This window comes from Homalodisca vitripennis, chromosome 2, assembly GCF_021130785.1.
Source record: "Homalodisca vitripennis isolate AUS2020 chromosome 2, UT_GWSS_2.1, whole genome shotgun sequence".
NCBI lineage: Eukaryota > Metazoa > Arthropoda > Insecta > Hemiptera > Cicadellidae > Homalodisca > Homalodisca vitripennis.
Genome location: NC_060208.1, coordinates 29,881,083 through 29,903,579, shown reverse-complemented (window position 1 = coordinate 29,903,579; position 22,497 = coordinate 29,881,083). Strand labels below are relative to the sequence as shown.

At 36.5% G+C, this 22,497-nt stretch overlaps 1 protein-coding gene across 4 annotated transcripts in view; it reads right to left on the bottom strand.

The window, feature by feature from the left end:
* LOC124353755 (E3 ubiquitin-protein ligase RNF144A) overlaps positions 1–22,497 on the bottom strand; it is a 273,539-nt gene that overhangs the window by 117,655 nt on the left and 133,387 nt on the right. For all 4 annotated transcript variants that reach the window (XM_046803744.1, XM_046803745.1, XM_046803746.1 and 1 more), the window contains one exon: positions 14,148–14,895. In XM_046803744.1, the coding sequence (XP_046659700.1) occupies positions 14,148–14,885 (738 nt within the window). In that variant the 5' untranslated portion in view covers positions 14,886–14,895. The remainder of the gene's footprint in view (positions 1–14,147; positions 14,896–22,497) is intronic.

Sequence of the window (22,497 nt, the reverse complement as noted above, 5' to 3'; positions counted from 1 at the left end):
TTTAGCAAGAAACGCTACTGAAATTAGTATTGATGTTCTCCACTTGGTCAGTTTAAACTCGTTGTATTATGAAATCTGACGTAGTCCAGAGAGGAAAACAGATAGAAAACTATAACTCAATGGATAATTTATGTTGTTCCATCATGAACATGGTCAAGAGAATAAAGAGTGCGTGCTTTCCGGTTAACACTACATCATCGCTAATTTTCGTTGTTGGATCATGAATATGTTCATTAAAAAAGACAATACTTATATTGAACACACCAACATCATTGACAGTTTTCGTTGTTCGATAATCACCATGTTCAGTAGAAAAAAGAGTAAATGTTTTCCGGTGAACACACTACATGATGGACAGTTTTCGTTGTTCGATAATCACCATGTTCAGTAGAAAAAAGAGTAAATGTTTTCCGGTGAATACACTACATGATGGACAGTTTTCGTTGTTCGATAATCACCATGTTCAGTAGAAAAAAGAGTAAATGTTTTTCCGGTGAATACACTACATGATGGACAGTTTTCGTTGTTCGATAATCACCATGTTCAGTAGAAAAAAGAGTAAATGTTTTCCGGTGAATACACTACATGATGGACAGTTTTCGTTGTTCGATAATCACCATGTTCAGTAGAAAAAAGAGTAAATGTTTTCCGGTGAATACACTACATGATGGACAGTTTTCGTTGTTCGATAATCACCATGTTCAGTAGAAAAAAGAGTAAATGTTTTCCGGTGAATATACTAAATACACTACATGATGGACATTTTCGTTGTTCGTGTTTCGTTGTTCGATAATCACCATGTTCAGTAGAAAAAAAGTAAATGCTTTTCCGGTGAATACACTACATGATGGACAGTTTTCGTTGTTCGATAATCACCATGTTCAGTAGAAAAAAGAGTAAATGTTTTCCGGTGAATACACTACATGATGGACAGTTTTCGTTGTTCGATATTCACCATGTTCAGTAGAAAAAAGAGTAAATGTTTTCCGGTGAATAAACTACATGATGGACAGTTTTCGTTGTTCGATAATCACCATGTTCAGTAGAAAAAAGAGTAAATGTTTTCCGGTGAATACACTACATGATGGACAGTTTTCGTTGTACGATAACCACCATGTTCAGTAGAAAAAAGAGTAAATGTTTTCCGGTGAATACGCTACATGATGGACAGTTTTCGTTGTTCGATAATCACCATGTTCAGTAGAAAAAAGAGTAAATGTTTTCCGGTGAATACACTACATGATGGGCAGTTTTCGTTGTTCGATAATCACCATGTTCAGTAGAAAAAAGAGTAAATGTTTTCCGGTGAATACACTACATGATGGACAGTTTTCGTTGTTCGATAATCACCATGTTCAGTAGAAAAAAAGGAAATGTTTTCCGGTGAATACACTACATGATGTGCAGTTTTCGTTGTTCGATAATCACCATGTTCAGTAGAAAAAAGAGTAAATGTTTTCCGGTGAATACACTACATGATGGACAGTTTTCGTTGTTCGATAATCACCATGTTCAGTAGAAAAAAAGTAAATGTTTTCCGGTGAATACACTACATGATGGACAGTTTTCGTTGTTCGATAATCACCATGTTCAGTGGAAAAAAGAGTAAATGTTTTCCGGTGAATACACTACATGATGGACAGTTTTCGTTGTTCGATAATCACCATGTTCAGTAGAAAAAAAGTAAATGTTTTCCGGTGAATACACTACATGATGGACAGTTTTCGTTGTTCGATAATCACCATGTTCAGTAGAAAAAAGAGTAAATGTTTTCCGGTTAATACACTACATGATGGGCAGTTTTCGTTGTTTGATAATCACCATGTTCAGTAGAAAAAAGAGTAAATGTTTTCCGGTGAATATACTACATGATGGACAGTTTTCGTTGTTCGATAATCACCATGTTCAGTAGAAAAAAAAGTAAATGCTTTCCGGTGAATACATTACACAATGAGTAGTTTTCGATATTCGATCAACCACACGTTCATTATAAAGAGTAGCTTTCCCGTAAACGCTTCTTTTTAAAAACATTTCTCGTCGTTCGATAATGAACACGTCCAATAGAAATATAGAGCATGTTTTCAATTGAATGCATTTGAGCATGTACACGTTTAATAGAACGAGCACGGATATCAATCTTAAACTCTTAAACACCTTGAACAGAGCGTGTGTTGCACGGTTCATAGTTAACACGCTACCGTTTAGTTAATCAATAATACAAATTTTTGATGGAATGCTTGCTTCACGTTAATCAATATTATAAACGTTTAATACAATGCATAAAACCGTCAGTTCGGTGATAAAAACATCAACTCAACTTGCTGTCTATATGTCGATGTTGTCATGTACAGTAGTCGGGTGATAAACACAACCACTGGCTACCGGTTGTTGAAGTTAGGTTCTGACAGCGACAGGAAGGCAAGAGTCGAATGTGGAACAGCTGAGTTGAGCAATTGTGACTGGAGAGCGACGACCTGCGACTTGCTTGACTCTCCAATCGTCGCATCGTGTACACAGTGTAGTACAGTAGTCGGGTGATAAACACGACCACTGGCTACCGGTTGTTGAAGCTAGGTTCTGACAGCGACAGGAAGGCAAGAGTCGAATGTGGAACAGCTGAGTTGAGCAATTGCGACTGGGGAGCGACGACCTGCGACTTGCTTGACTCTCCAATCGTCGCATCGTGTACACAGTGTAGTACAGTAGTCGGGTGATATACACAACCACTGGCTACCGGTTGTTGAAGCTAGGTTCTGACAGCGACAGGAAGGCAAGAGTCGAATGTGGAACAGCTGAGTTGAGCAATTGCGACTGGGGAGCGACGACCTGCGACTTGCTTGACTCTCCAATCGTCGCATCGTGTACACAGTGTGGTACAGTAGTCGGGTGATAAACACAACCACTGGCTACCGGTTGTTGAAGCTAGGTTCTGACAGCGACAAGAAGACAAGAGTCGAATGTGGAACAGCTGAGTTGAGCAATTGCGACTGGGGAGCGACGACCTGCGACTTGCTTGACTCTCCAATCGTCGCATCGTGTACACAGTGTAGTACAGTAGTCGGGTGATATACACAACCACTGGCTACCGGTTGTTGAAGCTAGGTTCTGACAGCGACAGGAAGGCAAGAGTCGAATGTGGAACAGCTGAGTTGAGCAATTGCGACTGGGGAGCGACGACCTGCGACTTGCTTGACTCTCCAATCGTCGCATCGTGTACACAGTGTGGTACAGTAGTCGGGTGATAAACACAACCACTGGCTACCGGTTGTTGAAGCTAGGTTCTGACAGCGACAGGAAGGCAAGAGTCGAATGTGGAACAGCTGAGTTGAGCAATTGCGACTGGGGAGCGACGACCTGCGACTTGCTTGACTCTCCAATCGTCGCATCGTGTACACAGTGTAGTACAGTAGTCGGGTGATAAACACGACCACTGGCTACCGGTTGTTGAAGTTAGGTTCTGACAGCGACAGGAAGGCAAGAGTCGAATGTGGAACAGCTGAGTTGAGCAATTGCGACTGGAGAGCGACGACCTGCGACTTGCTTGACTCTCCAATCGTCGCATCGTGTACACAGTGTAGTACAGTAGTCGGGTGATATACACAACCACTGGCTACCGGTTGTTGAAGCTAGGTTCTGACAGCGACAGGAAGGCAAGAGTCGAATGTGGAACAGCTGAGTTGAGCAATTGCGACTGGGGAGCGACGACCTGCGACTTGCTTGACTCTCCAATCGTCGCATCGTGTACACAGTGTAGTACACTAGTGTAAACTACAACATAAGTTTTACTAGCACTTTGCCTTTGGCGAAATTAACAACACAATAGTTGTTACTAATGTCGTTACGTATAAATAAAAACAAAGTGAAAACTGAACACATTACGATACACTTTATGATACTCAGAGGATGTGTAATGTGACTCATGAAAGCCTTTATAAGAATTCGGACATTCGACATCGTTGCATGTTACAAAATGTATAGCTCAACGTTTCGAGGATTGGAATCTATGTCTTCGTCAGGTGGTAAGAAAATAAGTACGTAACAAAAGAGAGAAAAGAATAGAAACAAAAGTTTAACCCCTTTCTTTTTCTTCCTTTTCTTTCTTTCGTTATGTACTAATTATCTTCCCACCAGACGAAGAGGACAGATTCAAATCCTCGAAACGCTGTGTTATGTATTTTGTTACATAATGGTGGCAAATGTCCGAAATCCTATTATACTTTCAAACTTGACATCGTCAATAATGTTATGTTATAAATCAGCGAATACCATTACAATAATGTATTCTCCTTACAGTATTCATTTTACCAGGGTTTTTACAAACCTTTTACACGTGTATACGTGCACTGCAATCACGTTTCTCAACTCTCAGCAGTTAGCACAAATCATACTTCATAATCGCTGTAATTGACAGAAGCAATATTGTGTAACAATGTTACCTGTAACCTGCAATACATTTCCACGGTTAACTACTCGGTACTCGGGATGGTTACAATATTTCCTGTTAATTTGCTTGTAACTACTCATGTGCATGGTATTGAAATACATCTTCAATTATAACAGCGAACATTAATGTTTATTAAACAGAATATTATGTAATTACAAACAACTCTTTTATGTGCAATGTCTTTTTTTTCTTGAATAACGTTGCGATTAGTAATAGGTAATTATCTAAGTTCTGCTCCGTGAATATATTTAACTGCACTATATTAAATATAAATACCCTTTAATCTATGAACAATTTATTTTTTCATTATGTATTAGAATAAATGGGTTTAATTTGCACGGAGTTTTATTTTGGGGTTGTTTTTTAGGAAACTTTTGTACTGAGTGGCTTACGTAGTAGATTTCTCGGAAATGTTGTTAGAATCAAATTTTAGATGATCTTAAAATTAGTTTGGATTAATCTGGAGTGCTCTTCTCCTCAGAATGATGGCAAATATTAAAGATATTGGGAATTATTTTAAGTCTTCAATACATTTTTATTTTTATTCATTCAACCTAAACCTTCTTCTAGGTAGATTTTGTATATAAAATCAACCTATTGCAATCGTCCTCATGGTTATCCGTTCCAAAAATACCCAAATAAGTTGAAACTTGTTACTAAAATTGACCTTATAATGTCTCAGCTACGCTCGTTTGCCAGTATGGTAAGCAATTCCTATGAATATAACGGACATTTAAACTTAAAAAAATAGTCTACAACTCCGTTATTTATGAACATAAAGCAAAACAAATTTCAGACACTCTGATAAGGCTTACTGCAATTTTTGGGTGTCTCAAACTGTTTTCGGGATATTAATTACGTGTACATCCCATAAGGACTTTTTATCACCAAGAACTAGTTATAGGAATGATGAAAAATTAGTTAAAGCTTGTAAAAAATTGACATTTTAATTACTTGAATTAAGTTCGTTGCCCAGCTTGGCATAACGTCACTTCTTTCCATTATGGCGACCGTTTGGACATATTAAAAATGTACAACTTCGTTATTTACAAACCTTGAGAAAAGAAACTAAAACAGTTCTGTAATGCTTATAACATTTCCTAAACTTTTTGCTGTAAACGTCGCATCAGAGCCAGAACAACTATTTTCAATGGAGGTGGCGTGTTGTAAGAGAGAATCTTATTTATGAGGGATGTAAGTACTGAGGATGAAATGACTTTGGAAACACATTGTCCACAAACACATATTGTGTCTCATTTATTTTTACTTTCACTGTCATAAAAGAAAAGATACAAATATTAATTTTTACGAATCTAATTCATTTTCATACAGTTTTTTCATGGCCGTTATAAACGATTCTTTTGGATTCTTTGATACAGATTTTACATTTTTACCTCAAGATTATTAGACATAATATCTTGTTAAATCAATTCAGAAACTGCGTTATAATTGGGGTTGATGAGTAATACTGTGAATGATAGTTCCTCCAGATGTTTATCTTTGATTTTCAATATCTAAGTGTTAAATCCATTTTCCTTAGTAAACAATTAGTCAGCAACTTGTGTGACAAGTAGATAGATATCAGTGTATTCGGTTGACAAAACATTTGACGGAACAACAACACGTTGCTGGAATAATCCCTGCAAGCAAATAGAGAAGATATATCGTTAAACTTTATTTTAGGATTTTAATTTTTCTATACGCTCCATCAGCAGTAGTGGCCATGGAAAACCATAACATTTACTATTTAACGCGATTAATTAACGAAAATGTAAGTTCATGCGATATATAAAAAAATTCTCAAGAAGTTTTAACATTTACCAAATTTGTTATTTATATAAAATATAAACGATTAACGACTGAGTAAATCACAACCTTATAAAGGTATATGTGTTAAGAAATTCTTTAATAAGATAGTAAACTAAAGTTAAGATGTCTTATTTTACCAAGCGAAGTTAGGGTTAAGAAGCCCTCTCTAACACTTAACTTGGGGACCAACGGCTTAAAGGTGACTTCCTAACCACCACCAATGGCCGGGCAGGCGGGCTGCTTGCAAGGACAGGATCGCTGAGCGGTCACCCATCTAAGCAGCAGCCACGCTCGACGTAGCTTGATCAGATTATCTTGCGATAACCGTTGTACCCACTACACTGCGCCATTTTATACTCGTACAAAAGTACTGTTATAATTTTCTTCACGTTTCCATTGAATTAGCCTATTACATTGTAAAAGACATATTAAATATTGTTGCGATTCATACTTTTATACAGCGAGCCTATTTATTGTGAGGAGAGAGGTACAAACGGAGATTAAATGAAACGAAGATTTTTAATAACCAAAGTAATGATTTGATTTAATCTCTACTGACTGCAAAATGTGACAGACAGGTGGACGAACTAACATTTCCAGAAATACGCTTCAGCTCTTGTATCATCTACTAATTTCATATTATTTTGGAGGCTTCCAGGTTGCCTAAAGTGGATCCAAAACAAATCAGAGTTTAAACTGAAATTGAGGGAGCACTTGGTGGCGGGGCGTTTTTACTCAGTGGGAGAGATTTTAGCATAGATGTATTACATTTACGCTTTGAACTGAATCTATCAATTGGATTCTTAATTGATTTAGGCAGATTTCTTTTAACATTGAATAAGTGTAAGACCATTGTTGTTTTAACTACTAAGACTGTTCTAATAATTGTTTGATTTTGACACTTTTAGTTGTCACACGACAATAAATGTATTTGTATCTTCCTCCTACAGTACAATACGTGGTGAACATGAGCCATGAATCTTGAAACTGACCGAGAAGTACGAGAACACTATAGTATTAGTAAATAGGGATTGCGGCTGAGGGGCCAGTAATCGCCTTCTACGCACGCACCCCCACACTCACGAGCGCAGAGGATTGGGGCCAGCCGTTTTCCGTCGCGGCTTATTCAGTAAGACACTCACGAGTAAGCAATACTCTGTGTTTCATTGTTTTGTACGTTGTGTGGAATATCATTTTTATCGTTATGGTGTTAATCACTTACGACAACATTACAAAAAAAAAAGAATTTGGGCGTGACAGGGGAAGTTCACTAGGTAAGACAGTATAGGGGCATAACCCACCCCAATTAATAGTGACCTCAACCATCGTAGCAATAGAGCCAAACGCAGAATGTACAATCTCATACGCCCTGATTTCATGAGTTTCAAAACCACCGAAGTCGCCCAGACCGCGGCACAAGTTGCGGTGTGACGGGAGCTCGCTCCCGCAGACACCCGAGCTGATCCGAGCGATCTGCAGACCGAGTAAATCGAGAGGGAACTGGTTGGGTTGGTCGCGGCTCGGCGACCTCTCGGCAAAAACTGGTCAATATTTGGCAACCGGTTGACCCGCGGAGGGCGCTTGACACGTAAACGCTATCGACGTGAAAGCCCGACACGTCGCGTTCCCTAATTGGTACTCAGGAAGAATTTACTGAGGACAAAAAATGCGAGGGAATTGAGGACGGTTTGATTCCACCACATATATCACTGAATCAACATGTCCTGGAGAAACTCTCTGGATACTTTAAAAAAATAACTGCAATAACATTGAATAAATCATTGAATTGAATTGAACATTCGCATTGTTGCTCAACCACCAAGTGATATCAGAGGATGTTGTATACGACGGAAGTGAAGCTAAAGGGTTAAATGACTTTGGAATCACATAGTGTGACACACCCCTTTTTGCTTTCATTGTCATAAAGGTATCTTTCAATAAACATTGTTGTAATGTTATCTAATTATCTGCGTTATCAAAACTGTTACACCAGGAGGATGAAATATTTTCTTTTCCATTTGTTTACCTCCTCCCGGTCATCTGTCACCTAGGCAACCCTTGCACAGTCACTGGTGTGGGCAGGGAGAGTTATATGCAAAGTGTTTGACACACATCTCTGATTTGATCCTGCTTCCTCTTGATTACAACTTCACGTAGCATTCCGACTCGACAAAGAGCGAACCCATGCTCCTGGACTGACACACAGCCAACAGAAGATATATTCCTAGAATTCCGTAAAAGGCTACATAATACTACAATAACTCGGGGTTCAATTTCCATACCTGTGAATGTTGACCACCCGGCACCTGACAGAAACCTTCCCTCGGGATTCCATAATTAAGTTGGAATATTAACGTTAGTGTTAGTGGTTATTACATACAATGGTAGGTAGGAAGGGAGGACGAACTTGTCATCGAACTACTTCCTCCACCACAAAGGTTCTCTGAGCAAGTGGATAAATCGCCAAACACCATAGACGAAATGCCGGATCACTTGAAGGAGGCATTAACAACGATCCTGCATGAAACATCCTAATCAATAAGGTACTTTGGTATTACCCAGAGGCTCTACTATTTCCCTCTATTTTTGGACGTGTGTTTCTTATCGGGGACCAAAATAAACTTACTTAAACTATTATATGGTGCTAGTACTTTCCTTGTTTCATAACGAATCGAAAAATACTCGATGTCGCCAAATCGCCTCTAAATACGCCTAGACGCACGAATCACATGTCACTTTAGAATAATTAATGGTACTTTGGGATTATACCGACCACACCCAGACATGAATCGTTATTTCACATTTCGTTTCTACTGATTACTAGATTAGCGTAGAACAATATTTCGTCAATATAAAACAGGAATTGTCTTATCGCAAACACCTCCCCATCCTCAGACAGAGGTCAAAGTCGAGCGTCTAGTAGATAACGTGATTGCAGAGTCTCGCCGCCCGTTCAGCTGGTGCATCGCTTTGTTGTACTTCCGTGTTTTACCTCTACATTTCTCCAAACACAAAAATTCAACAAAAAACAAACATTTACCAAACTAAACTTTTTATTAAAAAAACACTCAAAAACTTGTTTTTATTCTTGATCACATTCCGCCACCCAAAATGCGAGTGCCTCCGGCCATCAGCGCGGGCTTCGGCAGCACCTTCGGTGCTGCCCCGCGCTGATGTCGACGAAAGAAAAACATCCCTCGAGATAGTACCTATCAGTAAAATATCAAATTCTAGAGGGGCTAATCAGAAATATAAATTGAATTGTAATGGAAAGGCAATGATGTACCGTGCAAATCACGTGATGCCGCGCGGCCTGCCGTAATCAGGATTCTCGAGAAAGATAAGATAACAGCGACAACAATACCGATCACAATACCTGGAAATGCTTGTAAGTTTGTAATTTTTGTAATTGAAGAGTTGTTTTTTCGTTCTATCATGTTTGTTTCTATAAATTTCTATTTTTGTGTTCTTCATACTGGTGTGGTCGGTATAATCCCAAAGTACCTAATTAATTGCTGTTATTTTAATTGTAGTTTTCATCGACTGTCGTGTGCTTAACTAATTTATAATTGTATCACACTATGTAATTTACCTCGAACTGAAGAGGAAAGTTTTTTAATGGCAGAATACATATGCGATCGTGAGTAGCGGTGACTGGTGGCGATGCAATTAACTCAATTCTCGCGGACATCGCTTCCTTTTGGATACGTACGGCAGAATACGATAACTGTTCGTCGTAATGACTTGTAAATTTCAAAATAGGTTAAATAAAGTCTGTTCGTTTTTAAAACTGTATTTTATTTTGATCCTCGATAAGAAAAACTCGTCCAAAATTAGTGGCCTTCGGAAAATACGAAAGTACCCTGAAGTGTTCCTACGGTCTCTGAGATGAATACAGGCTTATTATTATTTCGAAAATCTTTCCTGGATACGCCCCACTGGTCACTAAAGCAGCGAAATCCCATCTTGGTCTCTTAAGTTTTGGAATATTATTGAAAGATCTAATAAAATGTAATGAACTTTTCCGTGTAAACACTGTTTCATGACAGCACAGCCATATGTTTAATTAATTTTACCACTATTTTAAAATTTTCTACATTTATAGTGGGAAAGCATAGAGTAAGATTGATAGTAACACCACTTCTCATTCATACCTTTCTGCAAGCGCTGTTCAGCACAGAGTAAAAAAATATCCAGACAAAAAAATTAAGAGTGTACTAATAAAATATTATAATTAATAAAAAATATACTTTTACCAGACATTTTTTGGCATATATTAAGTATTATATATATAAAATGCTGGGTTTCTATCTAACTTTTACGATAAATTTAAAGACTGTTATAACAAGTGGGCTTCTCAGATCTACGTAAGACTAAGTGCGTAGTCAATTATTACAACAGCCATTAATATAAACTATTTGACATATTTTCTTTGATTGTGGCAACAAGGAAAACTCAACATTTGCGTCAGGAATATATTATTCACTCGCACAACAAGTGCTCACACACGTGCAAGGCCTACGAAATCGCTTGCGAAGCCGCGGGTAACTGCTAGTAGGGAGTACCGAAGACGGCTAGGTCTGTCCCCTCATCAAGGTGTCAACTGGAATACTATCCCACATCAGGTATCCCGGACTGACGGACCGAACCACCGGACAATTGTGACAGAATGGCGGTTGTATACCCTATACGATTCCGTGCAGGACGTAACAGACAAATCGGGAAAACTGGTTTTACAACGGGACCGAACATTCCCCCGCCGGTGATGGACAGGATTCGTGAAGAATTTCACGTCACATGTTCCCTAAATAGTGCACATTCTTATATAGAGTGTCGGCAACAATGGCTGAATATCCCGTGCTAATTCCCGCATTATAAGTCGAGATATGTTTCAGCTCTTCTGTCTTCTGTGTCTGTCTGCCTTGGGTAAACTGCTGGTGAATAGCATAAATATATACTTCAAACGCAAAATGATAAGAGAAAACATAGTATTGGGTGGTCCTTAAAACATAGTAACACATTTTTACTTTTAATCCTGCAAGATTCGTAGAAGAAATTTGTTTGTGAACAAGTTGAATACAGTTATGCTACAGTATTATTCTGATGAGGCAAGAAGAGTAATATAAAAGAATGATACTTCAACAATAGAAGCTTTGCATAGAGTTCGTTTTGAGCTTCTTCTTGGATCTCTGTAGACGAATACGATTCCAGATTCCAGGAGTTAAGTCTGTGACAGCGTCAGATCTCAGACGCTGCACGAAGACGAATAAGAGTTGATGAAAGAGAAGGATAGCAATTTCCCAGTTGGTTACTTTAATCTTACTAACATTTTATATTTAACACCTACTCCTCACAAGTTGTTCTCCTTAGCAATATAAAAGGAATGGAAGACAAGTAAGTTTAGTACATTCCTTTTAGTAATTCCCAATCAGTAATGTAGTTATGTATATTAGTAATTTCATTTCTTCAGGGTGTCTCAGATCCTTGTCGAATACAGTACAATGCAATCTAACTTTTAAATTGAAGCTTTTCAACTGTAATTGATTATGTCGATTTGTACTCACTGAGATGCGTTTATTGGCCATAATTAAAGAAATCTACATTGATTTATTCATGTTTTAAAATAGCAGAAGTTAGTCAAACTTCACGAAAACCGACTATAATACAAAGGTTTATAGCATTCCCGCCACTGTCACCGGTTCGCCGATCAAAGCGGCTGTGACTGATTTGGGAGGTCGTGGAGTGGCAAGAGTTTCTCTCTCTGCTCCTCGTGCGTAATTTCTAAGATCAGGCTAGAGTTGCATTTTATTTTATAGAGGGGAAAACGCATAACAGAAAAATAAGTCGTGACCTCTCGTGAAACCGGAGCGTCTGAATTTCCTACAGTCCAGAACGAGACGCTTTTCATCGTTCAGTTGAGGTTGAGCCGTGGAAGACCCACACCTTCAGGAATTAGACCGTGATCGACCGACTCACAAGACCCTAAGAGCCTACCCCAATGTTCTCAAACGGTTGGGACTAAAACAAGAGCTGATAAAACCTCTACTACTTTTAAACCTTAGGTCATCTATGCGGAGACTTCTGAATGGATAAGGGTGGAAACCTTGGAAGAAGATTACGCATGCTCTGATCGAACCCTCTACCAATCAAAAAGGGTTGGTAGGTATCTTCATTACGTTGCTAAACCCTACTGCATCCCCTACTAGATCACCTTCTGCTCAAGGTCGCCATCGAGACTAAATTTTTCAGACTGAGCATCACAAGAGCAATCCCACGAGAAACTTTCAATCGACCTTACTTGTTGATACAAGAAAAGGCACTGGAAAATTGCACTTTTACTGCTATTGCCCAACCACATGTAAAGGAATTTTTGATTATTTAAACTGTAAACATGCATTACTCTACCCACGTTCATACAATTGTAACACATGAGGTGGGGGACTTTTATATTTGTTTACGTTATTCTTCAGACACGTAAACAAAAATAACCACAAAATGTAAATATATAAAGGTAAAACATTGAAAGATCCCGCTGTTATACAATTAGTGGCACACATGGAAATTTGGAAAAGTTACGTTAATTTATCTTATACTTAAACCAGTTGGGTGTTTATTATTATCTAATGGGTTTTTTCAATTTTTTTTTATTTTATCTTATTCAAATTTTAATGGTAAGACTTTCTTAGTTCCTTTAAGGTCATAACAAACAAATAACAAATTTATATTTTTTTGTGCTCAGCAGCATGTATGGCCATGACTTCTTGTCTTTATGAAATATATCAAACTGTACCCCGTTATTCTGACTCCAAGGCGATCAGTTATACAACAACTGTAATGCACATTATACAAAATAAAAAGCCTTAATTAATAAGAATTATTGAACACTATACAATAGCAGAATATGTATTGTTGATACTGCATAGAAGCAATTTTACTGCGAAGGAACTTTAAAAATGTACAAACTATTTACAAATGATCTAATGTGTTGTCTGTAAGCGTAAAAACAATCCAATCAGTCATTCATTTAGTGACCCAATTAAGCGGCAATGAATCAATGAATCAGCATGGAATTCTAAAGACCTTGTGGGTGTTATTTCATTCCATAAATACACCACGGCCCATTAAACACAACACTGTCCGATTTAGGAATGCGACCATTTTTAGAGTTATCACTGACGTTTATAGGAATAGTAACACTTCTATCTTATCACAAGTGTATCTTATCACAAGTGCGTATCTTCTAAACGATAGCGTCTCTAACTTTGACAGTATCAGTACAGTACTGACTTCACAAACAAAACATTAACTTTGAAGAGACAATGAGTCTGCACATTCTTGTAAACTACCTCTTCGCTTCCTTCAACAACGGCACAGGGTGAGTACTACTACGGATCCATTTTTCGTGACATTATGACACTGAAGTGTTTGTTGTCTGTCCTGGAATTTGTTTACGTTATGTCACCATGATGTAAGAGACTTAATTGAGGTTCTCAGAAGGTGCCAATTAAGTCATAAAACACAGCTTACTTTAATTTAATATTGAAATGAGTAATGTAATTTCTAGATCCCACAGCAAATTTCGGAATTCGGTGATTTTCTACTTTGTTAAGAAAAATCCTTAAAAAGTAGTTTCAATGCCAGTAACTTAACTCAAACAGACAAATCCTCCTCCCTCACTAACCAAAACGTTTATTTTCGGTAGAGTATTAAAATGTTGTGCTTTACAGGACAAATATTAAGAAGAATAATTCAAGTCAAAAATTATTAATTTTAGGAGACCAATGTGCTTCTACAATGTGTAAATCAATCTAAAGTAAGCAGTAGTAGGGACAGTTGCAGGAACAACTGCACTGAACTAATCATAGCTATGGTGTAGAGGAACTCATCGACTCACCTCTATGCAGAACGTGCACGAGCACTGCTGCAGAGTCCACGTGAGATGTGAGGGGACCTCGTTGAGACACAACTTGCAGAGTACCGCCCCCCTACAGTCCGGCTGCGAGACCTGCACGAAGCCGGTGGTGTTGATGGAGTACCTGGAGGAACTGGCCATGGAGAGGATGCTGGAACACCTGGAGCACATCTTGGAAGTGGAGACCCTCAGCCGATTCACGGGGCGCACAGGGAGCATGTTGGAGAGAGCCAAGGAGGTATCGCACTTCCTCAACGGTTCGCGGAGAAGAGGCAGAGCTGCCACCGACTTCGCGGAAGAAGGCATCCTGGGTATCTCCCTGGGGCTGTTGAGCGCCGTCGTGGACGAAGATCTCCTTCTGCTCAAGGTCGCCATCGAGACTAAATTTTTCAGACTGGGCATCACAAGATCAATCCCACTTTTCCTCGCGCACCGCCCGGCCCCCACATCTGTCAGAGATCCCCCGGAGCCCGGGTCTTCCTCGAGTCTGTCCTCCTCCTCCTCGGCGAGCGCCCCGTAACCGCCGTACCAAGAACGGGCCACCACCGCCCTCCTCTGGGCCCGCGCCTTCCCCTGTTGCTGGTCCGACTCCCACGACGCTCGACGACTCTTGACCGCGACACACGCTCTGACCGCTTGTGCCCGCGCGACTGGCTGCGGCTGGCCCACCGCGCCGTGCTGCTCGGCGCATGTCCCCGGCCCAGCCTCGGCTCGCGCCATCCCCTCCACTCTGCAACACAAACACACTCACACTCACAACAAACTTCACTAACTCCTTACACCGATTACACTTATCAATGCCATTCAATACGTCTACGTTATTTTTAAATTATTTATCTGTGTTGAATGAGTGTCTGCTGCTTTTTTTCTGTATTACTTTATTTCATTTTTACGTTTAAGAATGTGTTTTCATGGATAAGAACTAAATAAGTCTATACTCTGACATCTCTGACGTACAGTTACACTGTACACAGTTATAAAATATTTTTGCCGAGAGTTTTGTACGAAAGAATTATTATTTATACGAGTGTAACATCTTGTTTTATACATTATTTTTAATTGTATGGAAATAAATATACAAATACTCAATATTATTATCATCACGTAAACAAAAATTAAATTCACCTTTACTTTTTACGGTTAACAAGTCTATTATATTAATATGTAAGTCACAACTTCACAGTTATAGTAGTGGAAAAAATATTTCAAAAATATTAATTTCCATATTTTGTTCGTAATACCTCGGACAATAGATAAATCTTTTCCATCGGACGAAGCAATATACAGTATATAGTTATTCTGATTAACATTAAATTAATAATACACATCATAATATACACCTGTAGTTACTTTCAGATTGGTTCGCAAAATTGTTTTAATAGTTCGTTATTAAATGTGTAACATTTCTCCACAATAACTAACAATGTGGATTCTTGAACACAATAGTTTACGTTGCCAATGCATGCAAAGAACGTTGACGTTTATAACTACATAAACGTATCTAAAATCTTCTATCTATTCTTAAATCTAAAAATAAATAAAATTTCCTACATTCACTCATCGCATCCATTCATTCCACAGCAGCAGCATGCGACTACACTTCCATTTTTTTCCAATGGTGTGCCATCAACTGTGTCTGTACTGTAAAATTCTTTCGTAATCAAAGTGGTGTACAGGCAACTTTTTGCCTACCCTCCAAGAATTTTATATTTTGAAAAGTTTAAAATGAACATATACAGGGTGATTCATGAAGTTCTCCCCCCACTTCTACAGCACATTGTACTAGTAAAAATAATGAAAAAATGTTATATAAACATAGGTCCGAAAACGCTTCGTTAGCGAGTTACAGCTAGCGAAAGATTTCGCCTGAATTCCTGGGTAAAGAGTAAAATAAAGCCATACTGAACTTTTGGAAAGGTTAATTAAGTAAGAAAACTTGTTTTAAGCAAAATTAATCAAACAAATTTATTTAACAGTTAATCTTGTTTTCTCAATTTATCTCATCATTAAGGAACAAACATTTTGTTTTTGTTTTATTTTAACTAAAAACCGTACGGTATTTCTTTACAGCTAGTAATGTATTATACTGAATAAAATCGATTTGTTGGTACTTATTTCTGTTTTATTTTAGACTTTGATTATATCAATTTTCTCAGAATTAAATTCTCTACAATTAATGTTTGTTGATTTTATGTATTTATTACCAATTTAACAAAGTTATTGTACATCAAACTTAAAAAAACATTTTTTCGTGCCCCAATTTTTTGCATTTAACCCTGAATCCCTCAAAAACTACTACAGGTACAGTTCTGAAACCTATTTTATTAGCTTTATCAGGTAAAAAATACATAAGAATCCACGATATTTCTTACTTAATTAACCTTTCCAAAAGTTCAGTATGGCTTTATTTTACTCTTTACCCAGGAATTCAGGCGAAATCTTTCGCTAGCTGTAACTCGCTAACGAAGCGTTTTCGGACCTATGTTTATATAACATTTTTTCATTATTTTTACTAGTACAATGTGCTGTAGAAGTGGGGGGAGAACTTCATGAATCACCCTGTATGTTAGATCATGCTGTGCCTAAAATGTTTGCACACTCAAGCCATGTGTCTATCTGTAACAGAATTTGAGCGATGAAATACTATCTTTTTATGTAAACAACTATTACATATCCAGTATTATTGCTGTAGATTATAAGTATCCAATTTTAAACATAACTTTGTGTCACATGGTGCTTGGGTTTAACACTTTTGTAAGAAGAACACGATTTGGACATTTTTCTATCAATATTCAGTCAATTCAAAATGGCGGACCAAAACACAATGTCAGGGTTCTATATATATAAACCTTATTTAAAATGAATTTACAGTAAAATAAAATAGCTAATTTGAGAGGAATTTCCTTTAAAATGGCATGTTAAATGAACACATTTGACAAAATATCTTTAATCTTAAATAATTTGTATTTTTTAAATAGTGCCAATTACCATAACACAATAAATAATTATGGAGTGGAATCTTGTGTCTAATTATTTTAAACGTCTTAGCAAACACGGCAATACACAGAACATTGTCTTAGATATAAAATACATTTCTTAAATAAAATGGGCACCACACAACGTACCAGTTCATAGTTATTTTTTATTTACAGCTATTTGAGCTTTTTCTAATACAGTTGTCAAAAGTATACGAATGTATGGAAACGTCTAGTGTTTAATTCTTTGTAAATTGTGGCTATGTATGTCCAAAAATAGATCACAAGCAATTAAAAATATTCAAACTCGCTTCTCAATTGCTTATACACTCGAGTTGTAATATTTATAACATGTGTGGTTATCAAAGAGAAGCTGTTATTGCTTCTTTGATGTCAATATTAGAAAAATCAGAAACCCGAACTCTCTCTTTTGTTCTATTCAACGACGGGATGGTTGTATTTTGTGAAATTCCGAAGCGACGTTGAATCAAAATGTTTTTGAGGATGTTACAGCCTTTCCTTTTTTGAATGAGAGGGACCATCAGAATTAAATTCAATGCAGGGAAGGGGATTTCCTTCAATGAACTTGACTGCCCCCGGGGCAATTCACCCGTCATTCATGCCGAGGTTCCGGGTGACGCCCTGTTGGAGGCCGCCGCATCATGCCGGGTGACTTCTCTACAAAGATCATTATATCATCTGATTTGTTAGGTAACATTGATTCTTGAATATAAAGTTATTTTACCCTATTGATTATGGATGGTAAAACTATGAGAGAAACCTTTACTTTATCTATTCTATTTTAGAAGAAAATGATCAGCGTAGTTCTATAGAAAACAAATCTAGTAAGCAAATCAGAACAACTTTTTCTCTATGGGTAAAAATCACTCTGGTATGATAAACAATTGTTTTCAGAGTGTACAAAACTAGATTAATAATACATTTTTTATCATACATTGGATTTAAAACTACCATCCTATTTCTTAGTTCAATTGATGTATTTCATATTTTTTTTATTTTGAATGAAAGATTTTTATTTCATTTGAAACGATCGGGTTGAAGGGCGATAATGCAGAAATTAACACAGACATTGTAATTCAAAACACATAAGTAATAATTCAGCATGGTATATAAAGCAGCTATTTTTCAGGAATGTGTTAACTTAATGATGTAGATTATGCTAAAATACAGACGTGCGCAACAAATCCTGGCAGCTTACTTACCCACAAACACCTTTGTTCACAAACTTTTATATTTACATTTTATCTATACGACCATTTTTCTATAAGACTTTAAATAATGACAAAAATATTGTTGGATTATAATTATGTTTTTTTTTTTATATTACTTGGTTTAGATTAATCGTCTTAAATGAAAATCGTCGACTTAGTTAACAACTGTAATTGTAAACTTAAAAGTTTAAATTTGCAGAAATAAATGTTTTAAATAAATAGAATATAAATAACTGGCATAATTTACCATAGCAAGCATGTGTGATTTGAATTTCGCAAATCGACGTAAAAGTGTCTGGTAAATATTTAAGAACAATAAAAACAGCACAACTAAAACTAGTATACTTAAATAATGTTTACTTTTTCATCAGATTTTCTGAGATTTTTTCATTGTTTTGTGCGGCGTTACGTTTTACGAATACGAAAAGCATATTATTGCTACCACGCAAAACGTAATTGAGCAACTTTTATAACTCGACTAAAACATTGTAATACATCAGTTCTCATAAATAGTTCAACGTAGCTTAGTAACTATAAAAACGTATCAAACAAACAATTTGAAACTGGTGGTGGAATAGTACAACAAAAGTTACAGTACAAATAAACGGAGCAGCCTTCAAGCCGGGAAATGCTTTACCCGCTGAGCTCTAGTGAATCTGTTTTGCAGACTCCAGATTGCAGGCGCTCAGAAGTCACCCATATCAATACAAGGAATGTTCAGTTTTAATAATTATATAATCGCTTATTCTTGAATCCGTCGATGGTCTCCTATGAGATCAGAACTTACAAAAATATAATACAGCTCTAACAACGCACGTAATAATTTTAAAATGTTTGAACACGTACAATAATTAATTTTGGTCAACACCAATTAAATAGAAAAGTCGTGAAAACAGAGCAGAGTTATATATTTCGTATATCATAAAAAAATCATCATAATTATTTTTGAAAAGAAAACTAGAAAAAAGTTTTCGTGTTTCATTAGATTTTATTTTATCGTACACTAAAAAATCTACCATGTTTTTTACATGTGTTAATACAGTAACGTATAATATCGTAAAGAAATGATTGTTTCTCACTTTGGTTTTTAGAGGCATTTTCTATCATTTTTTCATTTTTACTTTCTTAACGTTACACCCATCGGAAAAAAAATAAAAATCGTCAGTTTTATAGAAAATAGTTTTGAATTTTTCTCTTCCGACTTTGATTAAATTTATAAAAACCATTCAGTGCGTAATAAAATGTAACAAAAACTTCTTTCTGAAAAATACTTCTTCAAAGATAAACCAAATTAATTCTGGTTTAGATGTAAATGTACGAAAATGTGTATAGGCCTTGATAAGCTTGTTTTTACTCTAAAAGTCAGATTGTAAGTCTAGTTTACGAGAGTTTTCATAAAGTTTTATTTTGCTTAATGAATATTTCCTGGAATTGAGTGATATCTACCATTTCCTGAAACATGCCAATAACTACAACGTAATAAGAATTTTCTGTATATATATATATATATATATATATATATATATATTTGTCTTTTAATAAATATTATTATATATATATATATATATATATATATATATATATAAATTGGATTTTCTGAAATTAACCCATGAGATCCAAATAATGTCCAGACCTAAATTAAAGCTAGATTAATTATAAGTATTGATGAAGCGACCAATGGAATGCATTCGAGATACAAAGAAGTTAGCTTGGGTCTTTTTCGTTTAAGGGCCAGCCCAAAAGACCCTAGCTTGCCTATTCAAAGCTCAGATCACTCGATTCTTGCCCGCTGCGCAGCGCTTTGCGCTGCTTGCTCTTTTAGAAAAAAATTAACTCGAGCTTGCAAAGTCCAAGCCCATATCAACTCACGACTGCTTACACACACAAAACTCAGACAGAACTAACGCAGGTTTCATTACAGGCAAAAGATAAGCGGCGCGCGTTTATCACTGATAAGATGACGAATTTATACTAGAAGTAGTACCTGGACTACTGCCCTACAAAGGAATAACACAAAAAAACTATTAAATGCACTGTCAGTCAGGTATAGTATGTTTGTAAGGTGCTGGCCCTTAAACGAAAAAGACCCGATAGCTTTTGTGAACTCTACAGCTGCTTTACTGGACTCTAAAATAGTATTATTCTTCAAATTGATTGAATAACATGTCTTTCAATGAATTCTAAACAGTTTTTCTAGTAACGTTTTAAGGGAAATGTGTGTTTAACGCACCTCTCACACCAAAAAAGCGTATTTAAAAAGACCACATATTTCTCATTTTTATTACGATTAACTAAACATTACTGAAGTCAGTAAATTTTGTCATTAGTCCTTAACAAAAAGCTTTTTCCATTGCCAATGACCTTTAAATTGCTGAGTTCATTAATATCAAACGAAACAGTACTTCGAAACAATGTTACACTATTGAATGATGTCTTTTCCACGCAATATGACAATTCGACGTCTGTTTGCTTATCTGTGCGTCCACACGGAAACATCAATCACAGTTGAATTACACACTTATGATTATGCAGAATTAAATCTCTTGTTCATGCAGAGAAATCTATACATTTTGGTCATTGTAACCAGAAAAAAAACTTTTTACGTGAAAGAGTGGCCTATCATAAGTAAAACAGCTAAAATAATAATTTAGTCTATCAATATTTCATGAATTATTTTGAAGGAATAAATATAAAGACAGAGCAGTATTGTACTGAAAATAATTACCCAACCATCTTCAACTGTTAATTGTTCAAAGACACACAATCCAACGGCAAATTTGGAAAACGTCTTCATAAAAAAACCATAATGGCGTTTGCATCAGAAATATTTTAAGGTGTCGAGGGTTATCAGATAGATTAGCACCAGGGTATTTTCCGAGAACTGATATCTAACCTGTCATTGCCTTGTTATAATAAATCACCCACATACATGTGACACGTTTTCCGATAAAATAACGAACGCCTACATTACGGTGTCTCTGAATTTAATTCTTCTTATGAATTATAATTCAGTTCAATATACCAAGAACAAAGATTACACGTGTTACAATTAAAATCGACTGGCTTAAAATATTACAACAAATAAAGGAGTACAATATATAAACAAAAAAGAAGTAATGAATATTTCCTTCTGAAAAATTTGATTTAATCAAAGTTTATACATTTTACAGCTGGTGCAAAATTTTTGATAAAACAAAAAAAAGTTAGCCTTAAACTAGTAAAGGGAAATAATTTGAAAGCAGCACACTCTACTTCTTATAAAGTAAAGTGAAGTGAAGTAAAGATGTTTTACTTTGCCAGGTGAAGTTAGGACTAAGAAGCCCTCTCTAACACTTATCCTAGGCATCAACGGCTTAAAGATGACTTCCGAACCACCATCAATGGCCGGGCAGGCGAGCTGCTTGCAAGGACAGGATCGCTCAGTGGTCACCCATCCAAGCAGCAGCCACGCTCGACGTTGCTTGATCCGGTTATCTAGCGATAACCGCTGTACCCGCTACACTGCGCCATTTATACTCGTATAGAAGGTACTATTATAATGTTCTCAAGCCGCTATTAAATTATTACAATGGAAAGACATATTAAATATTGTTGCGATTAATATTTTCATACAGTGAGCCTCTTGTAAATACGCAGTAGAATATTATTCGCCACCAAGAGGCTAATATTCAGTCTACGTTTATTTTCGTTACTAATATGACGTCACTTCCGAGACGTTAAATTGACACTACCTATTTTTCTAACAATATGTTTTAATTTATTCTACGTTGTTGTTTGTATAGTTTCGTAAAGACTGATATCTAGTCATAAAGACTGATATAATAACAAATAACGTATACTCTTGTAAATGAATAGCGTTTGGAAATAATTACCCACAATTCATTTCATTAAAAATTTGTAACCTAATCCAAGATTTGTATCATGTTGGTTTAGAATCATTTAAGTCTTTCCAGATTAGTTAGTAAAATTTGTTATTATTTTTGAGATAATTTAATACGAATAATACTAATATTAAAATAAACTTAAGTTGAAACTATTTACAATTAGTGCTATGTACATATATTGGCTGAAATATGTACAGAGGTATCCAAAGAACAATACATTATTTTTTACACACGTTGAGTA